This window comes from Hipposideros armiger, unplaced genomic scaffold, assembly GCF_001890085.2.
Source record: "Hipposideros armiger isolate ML-2016 unplaced genomic scaffold, ASM189008v1 scaffold_1074, whole genome shotgun sequence".
In the NCBI taxonomy this organism is placed as follows: domain Eukaryota; kingdom Metazoa; phylum Chordata; class Mammalia; order Chiroptera; family Hipposideridae; genus Hipposideros; species Hipposideros armiger.
Window position 1 is genome coordinate 308550 of NW_017732424.1, and position 12136 is coordinate 320685.

Consider the following 12136-nt stretch of genomic DNA (forward strand, 5'->3'; position numbering starts at 1 on the left):
GCAGAGGCAGATAGTGGGCGAGATTTAGAAAAAGCTCCACAAAAGTGACTCTTGCTAACGTTTTTGTTTCCAGGACTTAGAGGCCAACTTTGAACATCAGAATGAAAACTGCAGCAATCCTACTGAAGGCTGAGACCTCAGTTTCCCCCCAATTCTGGTCTGTCTCCGGAATCAACACTAACCTTAGCTTGCCTCAATCCTGTGCCCCCCATTCAGTCCCCACCCTAACCTTGCTGGGAGCAGAGGAGGAAACCAAATAACAAAGGAAGAAGTAGGAACAAGGTGTGGCATGTGAGTCTGCCATCACCTGTTTATTTACTATCCAATGTGTGCAGTTTTCCAGGTGTTCCCCCAGCAAGAGAACACCATAACAAGTACACAGAACGAAGGGGACTTTGAAGCAACTCATGCACTTAATACAGATCTAATTTCACTACTCCTCTGTCCGTGAGAATGAAAACTTTAAAGAAAAAAAAAAGATGTAACATTTGGTAACGGCAGAATCTCATCAAGAAGGAAGCTTATTTGAAGCCTAGAGAAAAGAATGCTGAAAGCTGAACAGAGTGGGATGGACCAGAAATAGAAAGACATGGGAAGTATTTGTTTCACCTAACAGATATCTGAAAATACAGAAAAGTGTCACCTGGGCTGGAAATGCACGGAAACACTACTTACCGTTGTTTGATAGCTGGAACAGTCGGATCCTTAAGACCAATATTACTGATTTGATTGTGAACATCTTGAATATTTTTCAGGAGTTCATTATTTTTGAACACACAAGCCTCTAGTAATTTGTCTTCTTCAGTAAGTTCCTCCTGTCCGCCATAGCCTCGTGTTTCAAGTAAGTTTTCGGACAAAGCATCAAGAAGCTTTTCACAGGAGGTGCCTTCACCCCGTTCAGCATCTTTAAAGCTTATATCAAGCATCTTCAAACGTTTATCCAAATGTCTGGCTCTCTCTTTCATCAGAAAAATCTCTCCCTCTTTATTTTTTACTGTCAAAGTCTGTTGTGGTGCCACCTGTGTGTCTGCGGCTGAAAGGTCTGTAACCATCTCGACAGAGAGTTCAGCTGCTCTCAGAGAAGCCAAAAAATCTTCCAGAGCCCTGAGGGCATCTTTACTCCTCTGGACCCTGTGGCTCATTTCTTCGAGTTGTGTTCTGTGTTTCAGTATAATATTCTGTGTTGCATGTAGATCAAGTGGGTGTAATTCCTTGGACGCGAAGTTGCCCGACTGCTCCAAATTGTTCCAGGTTTCAATCTGCTTTGCTGCTGAATCTTGGATATCCTAAAATAAAGGTAAGAAAAGCTGAGAAGACAGGCAGAAAAAAAAAAAGACTGCACTTCAGAAACTAACCTCAAATTATGTAACTAGACTTCTTCTAGAAAACTGCTTCTCAGTTTAACCAAGGCTGACAGTTTCAATGGAAGGAAACATTTTAATTACAAATGTTCACATGGCCCAGCTGTTTTATTATCTGATACCCTTCCTGATGTTTCAATTCCCAAGAGAAAACAAGTAAATAAATCTATTGCTTCAGTGAAAACAATTAGAAATAGAACTATTGAGGTATCTGTTTATAATCTGAAAAATAAAGCAAATATTTTTTATGTACGATGGAATTTGGAATAAGTAAACTGCAGAATATGCCAATATAAGCACATGGGTCTAGCATATTTAAGATTTTAGTCATTGGAGAAGGCATTCATAAGAAACCCTTCATTTTGAATTCAAAACCACAGTACCTACTCCCAAATTTGAAAGGAATTAAAGAATTGAAAAATAAATAACAAGCTTGAATTACGGAAAATTTTTCTGTCATGGCTTATATTATAAATACATACTACTGATGTATAATTAAACATGCATCAACATATATAAATTTCTGAGGAACTGATCATTCTATAGTATACTGTGAGAACTTATGTTTACCCTTAGGTTTTGGTAAATGCCATCAGCATCAGTGAGATGAAATTCTTGAATGGTCATTTCATGGAGAAAGAGCAGGTCTGAGCCACAGAGGAGGATTGATTCCTTCTCTACAGGTAACACAATCTGCAGCGCAGTCTCCAAAGACTCCATTCTGAGTGAAAAATAAATCAGATATAAAGGAAAAACACAGCAGAAAGATATCCTATAAAACATATGAATGTCATTACTTAACCAAGAACAGAAAATAATTGTCCAATAAAAATATATACAATGATATGTACAGGTCATCACATTAAAACCCAAACCGAGCAATCCAAAATGCCAAAGAATGAGAGTGTTTGCTATACCCAAGTATTCTTAAAGTTTAATAGATAACACACTGAAAGAAAAATTGTAAAGTATACTAAGACTTTCCCTCCCTTTTGAAATATGAATTACTGACTATAATTTAATTTGGCCTTAATGACAAAGAAACCTCATTATGACTACTAATTATTTTATTAATGGGAATATAATAGAGTTCTACGAATAGGCTCTACCAATAATAAAATGAAATGTGTGACCCTGGATAACTAACATGTAGACTCTGAGGCTCAGTTTCCTCCTTCGTAAAATGGGGCTATGTACTGGGGATACTCATCCTATGTACGGGGTACTAACAGCACTCTCATTTTACAAATAAGGAAACCAAGGCCAGAGAATTTATGGGATGTGGTTACGCGCATGCCCCAGAGGACACAGTGAAAAGAGTGTGGCTTTTTTAACTCAACAAACTTTGAGCTGCACTTAAGTTTCTGGCCAGAGGTGTGGCTTGGTTAGCCTCCTTATATAAACTCCTTATCAGATTTCTCATCAGTAAAATAGCAATCATAATGGTAGCCTCTCTTATGGTTGTTGTGATAACTGAATAAAATAACATATTTAGTATAGTACTAGCCTAGCTTACAATGGCATTTAAAATTTTAGTAAATTCATTATTAATAGATCTCAGAATTATACCTGGTATTAAGAGCCATCTGAAACTCTCTTTCTTTTCCCTTTAATCTGTCTCTTGCTTTAATTACAAAAGGCTTCTTTATGTCACTCTCAAGCTCTTCGAACTTCAATGAAGTGATTTCAAACTCTTTCCAGCAAGCATCAGTTTCATTTTTTAAGACCTAGAAGAAATGCATACATTAATGTATCAACTAATGGGTTAACAGGCACAATTATTCTGTTCTTACAAAATGAGACATCCACCAACTGTGGGCACAAAGTTTCACATGAAAATACATTAAAAATTATTTTTGAACCATCTAGAAGTGAAGCATCCTTCAGAGCACAATGATTTAATTGTGCTGACAGAGGATCCATCAATGAAGTCAAGGAAGTGAACAACATGGCTTTCCGGAAATCCAAACTCCCTTCCTGTAAGTCAGGTGCACAGAATACAATCCAGAAAGACATAACGATGTTAAGAACAGATATTCTGTTTCCTCTAGGTAATAAATTTTTGTTTCTCCATAAACTAAAAGAAATTTGGAGCAAACCAACACTATTTCTATCAAATAAGAAGTCAATAAAATTAATTTATGATTTATAATTAAACACCTAAAAATTATATGCCATTTCAGCTCCTTATCTTGGTTCTTAAAAAAAAAAAAAAGACACTGCTACAGAATTTTACTGCATGCTTACTAGTATAATTTGTTCATTATTTCCCCCAAGAATTAATATAGCTTTTCTAACCAATTCATTATTCAGGCCCTAGAGTAAGGTCTCAAGACAGTTTCTTAATTGCATTGAAAACACGATAAATCCATCACTTGAACAGAGATTTTAACATATGAATTTTGCTTATTCAGATGGAAAATAGAGAGAAGCTAGACAGTCGAGTATGACTCAGGAACTGGCATCATAAAAAGAAGACAGAAACTAGAAAACATGAGAGGACATTGTATGTACCACCCATGGCCCTTTCTCTACCTGATAAGTTTTCTGTGAAGGTTTACTCTAATACACTTCCAAGCATACAAGTATTGCACTGCAATGCACAGATCATCTTCAAAATAAGGAAGATACGTATTTGAAGAGCTTACAACTGATGTGCCCACCACTAGATTGTTGTTGTTTTTTCTGTAGCCCCTGAGTCAAATGCAATACTTCATCTGATGGCTCTTCAGGAAGATCATCCATCACTTAAGAGTGAAAACTCCCTCCACTGCCTGCCCCTTCCTTCCTTAGTGCCCAACATTGGACAGACATTGTGACAATTTGGTTAAGATGATGAACAACTGAAACAAATATGTACAGTCACTGGTTTTTCATGTGTTATTAATTTTAGAGCAACATGGAAGCAGTGTTGGTTGAAACTGCCTTCAAACACATTGTTTTCATCAATTCATCTGAAGCCCTCATCCCCATCCCAGGCATGATCCAAAATTTTGCAAACCACAGTATCTAGAGTATCAAATTAGAGCATGAGCAATAAATTAGAACCCTGAACCAAAGTCTTTCCTGGGTTTGGTGCTTGCATGCAAGTCACTTTCTGGAATTGGGTGACATTAGAAATGCAATCCAACAAAGAAAGTTCTTTGGAAACCTATATAGCATATGTGACCTCAACAAAAATGGTGAAATCTATACTCATGGTGGTATTATTTTCTAATAAAAGATAAACTTCTCTAATAATATTTTCAATAATTACCTGTAGATCTGTCAGTTTATCCTGCAGACAAGCACTGCTCCTTTCCTTGTCACCAGGGAAATCAGAAGTAATCCTGAATGTGTTATTTTGCAAGTGTAGTTCAAGAGCTTCTCTGTGTGTATCATACCTGGGAAAAATTAAATGTGACATTACATAATTTAAAACATAAAACAAAAACCTTTTAAAATTACTGTCGATTATGTATGAGGAAACCCCAGGGAATTTCTGTTTGAGTTACTGGACCACATGCAAAAATTATGATTAAAAGGTAATAAAGCTTATTACAGTATAACATGTTTGCATTGATGAAAGCTTTTTGGTGGGCTTTCCAGTTGGTTATAAAGAGTTTACCTCTCTAGTAAAGAATTTATAGATGTACTGTGATCCTTTCCAAACTTCTCCATGTTTTCTTCCTGTTGAGGCTTTAACTCTGATTCCAGGCTCAAATTCTTAATCGATTCCACCGCCTAAGCAAATATGCAAATAGTAAATAGTATCTTCAATATACTTAATTGCCTAGAAAAGATAAACACTATAATACAAAGGCATATTATTATACACCAAACCAGGAGATAGTACAATTTATTTGAGGTTTCTCAGCTCAGAGAAAGGCCTTCCCACAGGACTGAGGAGATTTATCGCTAAATCTCACTTTCTAATTGGTACGTCAACACAGTAAAGGAGTTCTCCCCACCCCTAAATGCTTCCACGTGTGACCACACAGCCATCGTCACAAGTAGACAGGTGCCTAGAATGTAGAATCAGGCCTCTGAAAACAAATACACCTCCTTCCTTCCCTCCACCTTCCGACTGACAGTCTGGGCTGTGATATACAGTAAATGCCCACTTGCCCAGAGTTCTAAATGAAAATTTAATTCCCAAGGCAAGTAAAAGACATTAATTATAATGAGAAAATGACAAATGATAAATGAACTAGTTCATCTCAGTGACACTGGGGCTTCTGTACAGATTAAACCCAACCTCTTATACTCTCAATAGTAATGTGCAGTCAGTATGTATTCACAATGGTTCAAATGGTCTGTTTTTGAAAGACGTGTGTATCCTCAGAGGAAGATTAAGTTATGCTCGCTATAGCTTTGGTTCTTTTCAAGTCTTTGAAAAACAAACTTCCTTGCATTATTTAGGTGGGAATTCTCAGCTGATGGAAACAATCAGATCATTAAAACCAACACTTAATGAGAAGTAGATTATTGTACATGTGGCCTTTTTCATTGGGTTTACTTCTAAAATACATTATCCCCATTGAACACCTTTTCAGTTGATGGCTGATTATCTGATTTTGCAGAGGACACTTCATTGTGAGCATTCCTTCCTCCATTCTCAGATGTGTTCATGGTCCCCCTAGGAAGGAATCAAAATGGCATATTGAACCAGAGGGAGAAAAATGAAGCTTAAAGATAAAGAATAATAAGACTCAATGTTTTTTAATTTTACAAGAGGCTTTATCTCGCTTTTTCCCCTGATGCGTAGCAATTCTTACGAAGCACTAACTTGTTTTTCGACGTGCCTCCCACTGCGGGTTGCAGGGTCATGTGAATCTCGGAAGCACACTTGCGAAGTCTTTCTATCTTTTGTTCATAATCCTTGAGCGCGCGCCTCATGTCTTGTTGCCTCTTCTGGGAAGTCAGCTCTTCACACAGCTCCCGCAGGACATCCATGTGGTGATCAAGCTGGTACAGACTGCCTTCCTCAGAAAAGCAGGCCTAATTGAGCAAATCAAGCAGGAAATGTGTTTCAAATAAGTTTACATAATTAGTCCATGAGGATTAGAAACTACCAGATGTGTGTGACTTGAACAACACAGTCTTTTAGAGGACTGCCCACTGTGTGCCTGGGGTAGTAACGGTCACTGGAAAAATAAAGATGGGGCAGTCAGCCCTAACGCAATTCGCCGCAATCCAGAAACGTAGTGAAGCAAGCCAAAATATGTCACCCCAAAGTATGCCTCTTTGACATGAAAACTGTTTGGGGCTGAAGGCAATTAAGAAGCAGTAAATGCAGAAAAAGAGCCCCTTTTTTGCCTAAAGACAGGAAATAAAGTCTCCTTCTACTGGAGACAAACTCTTATCAACTCAGGCACCAGAGGAAACTGCAAACAAACCTTGTTAAACTAACCTAGTTACTGCCTCAATATCCACTACCCCCCGGCCCAAACCCCTTTGTCTTCTCAGTTCTTCACACATGTATTTTTTCTTAGTCTAAAAGGTATAAACGATTCCTGCTCTGGTCACTTCTTTGGGTCTTCAATCTCTTGTGAAGGCTCCCATAGTTCACGTAAAAATTCAGTAACATGTGTATGCATTTCTTTTGTTAATCTTTGTCAGTTGAATTTTCAGACCCAGCCAAGGACCATAGGGGGTTGAGGAAAACTCTTTCCACCCCTACAGCAGTCACACAAATAATGAGCGTATAGTGTGACAAGTGTGCCACCATCTGCTCTAAGGAATCAGAGAAAGCCCACTTTACATAAGGGAACCATCTGAGCTCGATGAGGAAACAAGGACCAGGAGTCTTCCAGGTAAAAGGGGAGAGAGGGCATTCCTAGCAGAAGGAACAGCCAAGAGATGAAAAGCTCAAGATGTCCTGAAAGGACAGGTAGTTTAGGTAGTCTAGTGTGGCCAGAGGCACAGCACAGAAGAAGGGACACTGTAGGCACATCCTGGGGCCAGACAGTGAAAGACGTGTATGGCCTCCTGAGGAGATGGAGATGTCCTGTGAGTAACAGTGAGCCAGTGACACTATGGTGATGGTTTTGGAAGATGATGCAACCTTCGTCATGCTGAGAAAATAACCCAAGCTAAGGGAGGTGGCAACACCGATAGAAAGAAAAAGAAACAGCGGTGCTGAAGAGTAACAGACGGAGCCTGGCACCTGACTCCATCAAGGCTGAGAGGAAAGGAAAGGGGACGGAGAGGAAGGGCATTCTGAGACAGCAATGCCTTTCATACCCGAGATATCTAAGAGGAAGAAACATCTGAGAAGAGATATTATTGGTTCGTTTTTGGACATGCTGAATGTGAGGTCTCTGAAGAACACTAGTGATATCTCAGTTGGAAAGAAAACCTAGAGCTCAGAGGAAAGTACATAGCTAGAGATAAAGATTTAGGCACCTCCTTGTAGAAAGGGCAGCCAAAACCCCAGAGTGCATAAAATAGCCTAGAGCAAGCATGAAATTTGCCAAAAATAGAGACTCCCAAGCATCAGTTGGCTTACATCCTGATTTGATATCTTTCACAAAAGCTGTGCTTCTGAGGACACCACGTCCTCACAAAAAGCAACTGTGAGTGCTTCAGCAGTGGGTGACGCGTTTGTACCAAGTATCAAGGACAGGGCCACTGAAACATATCAAGGGAAGTCATGAAATATTAACTCCATGCTGTATTTTTCTCACTTTTAAAAAGCAAGAAGCACAGGCTCTAGTTAGAACTTCAACTTCATGAGGAATAATCTCTAGGGGATGAGATGGCTGAAGAAATTTTTAGAGTAGATTTAATTCTTGGCAAATGACATCCACAACCCTTTAAGAAAAACCTCAAAATGACAACCAAATGTAAATGGAAACAGGTGGTTTACCTCATGTTCCTTGATGAGACCCTTAGTCCTTCCTCTGCGAATTAGTTTCTTTTCTTTATTTATTTGTTTTTCAAGTCTTGAAATACTGTCACTAAGTTTTCCTTTTTCAATGTCTATTTTTAGTTGTTGAATATACAGACACATTTCATGATGAAGAGACTGCAAACAAAGGCACACATTAACCATGGGAACAGAATGTATTGAAAAAGTTTTCATTAAAAACACAATAAAAAATACTTGTAGTAACAAAGCATAGAAATAGAGCTTATGAAATTCTGATACATCCTTGTGTCTTTGGGGAAGATGTTTTAAAATATACCAGACCCATAAACATATTTTTTTTTCCTTTCTAACAACTAAAAATGCGTTTGAGCTGGGAGAGACACTGTCAAGAGAATTAAAAGACAAGCTGCAGATTGGGACAAAATATATACAAAACACACATGTGAGCCTATGCAGAAATAACGTTACTATAATGTGCAACCTGGATGGAATTCTAGAACAGATAAAAGAGGACATTAGGGGGAAACTGTTGAAATAAAATATAAATTTAGTTAATAAGGTATCACTATTAGTCCATTAATTGTGACAAAGGTACTATATTAATGTAAGATGGTAATAACAGGAGAAATTGGACACGGAGTATACCGGAACTCTTTGTACCATCTTTGTAATAATTATGTAAATCTAAAATTGCTCTGAGGTAGTTTATTTAAAAATGTGTTTTAAGAGGACCTCTAACAATTGATATTCAGTTATATTACTTGATTCTCTCTTCATATATTCACACACACTTAATACTAAATACTATTTATTGAACATAACCTCCGTGGTAAGTGCTTTATATAAATCCTTGCAACAATCCTGCCAGGTTGGTGGGATTATTCCCATTTTATCAGTGAAGCTCCTAGAAGTTAAGCAACCTGCCAGAGTCACAGCTGCTAGATCCAGGTCTGTCTGTCACCAAAGCCTATACCTATTTCGCTATGAAACTCTGGGTATGTGTGTCAATATGTTGTCTCAGTCAGGGTCCAACCAGGAAACCAGAAAACTTTGGGGAGAGTTAGGCAATCCATAGGTTAGCACCACCACTGGGCTGGAAGCTTCCTAGAGCCCAGGCAGAAGGGTCACCCACCAGAGGCTGGAATTCTGAACCCGCATCCAGGGGGAGACACAGCTGCCAGAGACAATGTCCAAGAGAGGAAAAGAAAGCCTCTGGGCTCCCCCTCTCCGCCCCCTCTAATCTCCAGTGTTGTCATTGGCTGAACACAGACAGAAGCCAGATGCTGCAGGACCTGAGAACCACAGCCTGCAGGGACCAGCTCTCTGTGATACAGAATAAATGGGAGGACCACCAAAAATGACTGATGGCCAACAGCTCCAGGATCAGATCTACAAGCATAAGCCCCCACATACATATGCATATTCTTACCTCCCACTTGGCACAGACATCTCTACTCTCCTCTTCCAAAGACAGCTTTACATCTTCAGTTACATTATTTTTCAGTTCTTCAACAGCTTTCAAATACTTAGCCAGACTTTTTGTATTAAAAATTAATAATGCTTCCTTAAAAAAAAAGCACACAAGAACATGAAAGCCTCATTGTATGACAAATCTTTGAAGTTAATTTTGGTAGGTATTTCACAGGTAGAACTAAGAAAAGGACTTTATGAAGACTATTTACGGGTTTTGGGGAGACTTCTCTTTGTAAATTGAGGTTGATACCCCATTTGCATCTCCTGAATTCTTTTGAAAAGAGCTGCAAAATATTTCTTACTTAAATGTAGTTACACATTTGAGGCCCAGATAAAGACTTCTTTATGACAGTTAATTATTTTTGTTACCCCTCTGATACTAATTAAAAGGCTTATTGTGCAGGGTAACAAGCCACTGGCAGTTTCCTATAAAGTTCTTAAATATTGAGCAACCACACTTCATAAGCAATACAACATGAAGAGTAAACCAGCATATATTAGAGATCAGTGTTGCATTAAGACACAATTTACAGCAGGGTTAATATGGCAAATACTTACTATTGTACATTAGCATTTTATGCTGCAAGGCAACATCACCTCGCCATGGACTTCCAGGTTTTGTCTAGGGCCCTAGGGGACTCCTGCTAGATTCATGACCTAGAGAGACAGATATTCTAACCCTACATGCTGGCAGGGGGCTCGTATGACTCATGTGTCCCTGGAGTCTGGGGTCTCAGGGAAGTACCTGGCAGGCACCTGCTTGAAAATAGATCTACTTCACTAAATGCCAGAGACAAAAAGAGGAAATCCCTGGCCTCGGGTTCCAAAAGGAAAGTGGTCAGGGAGAGGGAAACGGTGTGAGAGCTGACCCTCTCACTCTTCTCTGGTAGCTAAGGCACCTGAGGCTTCTACTTCTTCTTCCCCTTCTTTCCTTCCTGAGCTGACCAGCCTAATTAGGTGATTATTTAAAAGAATCAGTGACTCTTGAGGTCAGTGCGGCCCTCACAGCAACTTGGAAATAAAAATGGGGAAAAAAGGACGAGGAGATTTGATCAAATTCAGGGGCCAGCAAAGTGCAAACAGTACAAAGTACAAGATGGCGATAGGGAAAGCAATGTGGAAATGACTGTAAAAGGGTCCAGTGTGGTTATCAATCCCGAAAGCCAGAAGGGGGCTGAGGCCCAAGAGAAAGAAGGCGGCCTCGGTGATAATGGAGGGGCTCCTGTGGGAGACCCTGTTACCGAGACTGGGAGCAGCAGCACCGGGAGTGTTGCTTTCCTTCTTTTCTTCCTCTCATAAATGCCTAGCTCATTTTTAACACTCAAGTGTGTTAACTATTGAATAAATAAATGAGGAAAAGAACACGTATTGCTCTACCTCTCCAACAGTCCACGGAGAGAGCCCTGTTTTACCTTTATTTCCTATCCCCCCAAGTACCTCCCATAGTGTTAATTAATAGTAAGTCTCTGATCTGGATACATCGTAAACTGCCTAGCCTATCAAACCATGAAAAGCCAACTTAAAAATGTCTCCATAAAAAAACATTATTGGATCTTTATTGATAAGTGTATGTCCATAAAGAACTTGTATCAAAGCATTTTAATAATAAGAGTGTTATTTTACATTTGGAGAATTTTAACTACTCGAAGTGTCTTCATTTGCCTTATTTTCATTTACACAACAAGTTTGGCTGCTGGATAGTGCTAGAATTTTTATGCCTATTTTATTGGTTTAAAAAGCCAGAGAAGGGGCGGCTGGTTAGCTCAAGTGGTTAGAGCACAGGCTCAGAACACCATGATTATCAGTTCAATTCCCACATGGGCCACAGAGCTGCACCCTCCACAACTACATTGAAACAACTATTTGACTTGGAGCTGATGGGTCCTGGAAAAATGCACTGTGCCCCTATAAAAATTTCTAAAAAAAAAGCCAGAGAAATTAAATTATTGCTCAGTGTCACAGAGTCTAGCTGTGCTCTTTGCACTATATAATTGAGTCCATTTGGTGGGTCTACAGTAATATTTTGAATTTTAAAAATTCTTCATTTGAATGTTTATTTTTAAGAGACTCTGGGGAACAATGCATAAAATTGGGAGATTTTAAAAAGTTACAATAACACTGTATATAATTATAGTGATGGAAACATCTTGATTTCAAATTAGATAGATAGTTAATAATAAATACCCTACATTTGATGGTTGAAAGAGTCCCACCTTGTACTTTGAAATTAGTCCGCCCCGGCTCTCTCTCTGGCCAAGTAACTGCTCAGCCCTTGTAATGTATGATTCAAGCTCCTTCAGTGATTCCTCCACTTTCAGTCTGACATCCAGGTCCGGTGAAACCTCACCTGAGTTCTTCAACATTGCAACTAAGTTTACCATGTTGATCTGTGAAGACAGAAAATTCTCAGCTTCTTGAGTAGCAACTAATATTTTCCCACTAGACAGAA

At 39.0% G+C, this 12136-nt stretch overlaps 1 protein-coding gene across 1 annotated transcript in view; it reads right to left on the reverse strand.

Moving 5' to 3' along the window:
• Window positions 1–12136, reverse strand: part of SYNE2 (spectrin repeat containing nuclear envelope protein 2) — a 333055-nt gene that overhangs the window by 195245 nt on the left and 125674 nt on the right. The window contains exons 18-27 of the mRNA XM_019632109.1: window positions 11901–12074; window positions 9644–9778; window positions 8212–8370; window positions 6130–6341; window positions 5889–5979; window positions 4969–5084; window positions 4618–4744; window positions 2931–3088; window positions 1932–2082; window positions 676–1286 (exon numbers count right to left, since the gene is read on the reverse strand). Coding sequence (XP_019487654.1) covers window positions 676–1286; window positions 1932–2082; window positions 2931–3088; window positions 4618–4744; window positions 4969–5084; window positions 5889–5979; window positions 6130–6341; window positions 8212–8370; window positions 9644–9778; window positions 11901–12074 — 1934 coding nt within the window. The remainder of the gene's footprint in view (window positions 1–675; window positions 1287–1931; window positions 2083–2930; window positions 3089–4617; window positions 4745–4968; window positions 5085–5888; window positions 5980–6129; window positions 6342–8211; window positions 8371–9643; window positions 9779–11900; window positions 12075–12136) is intronic.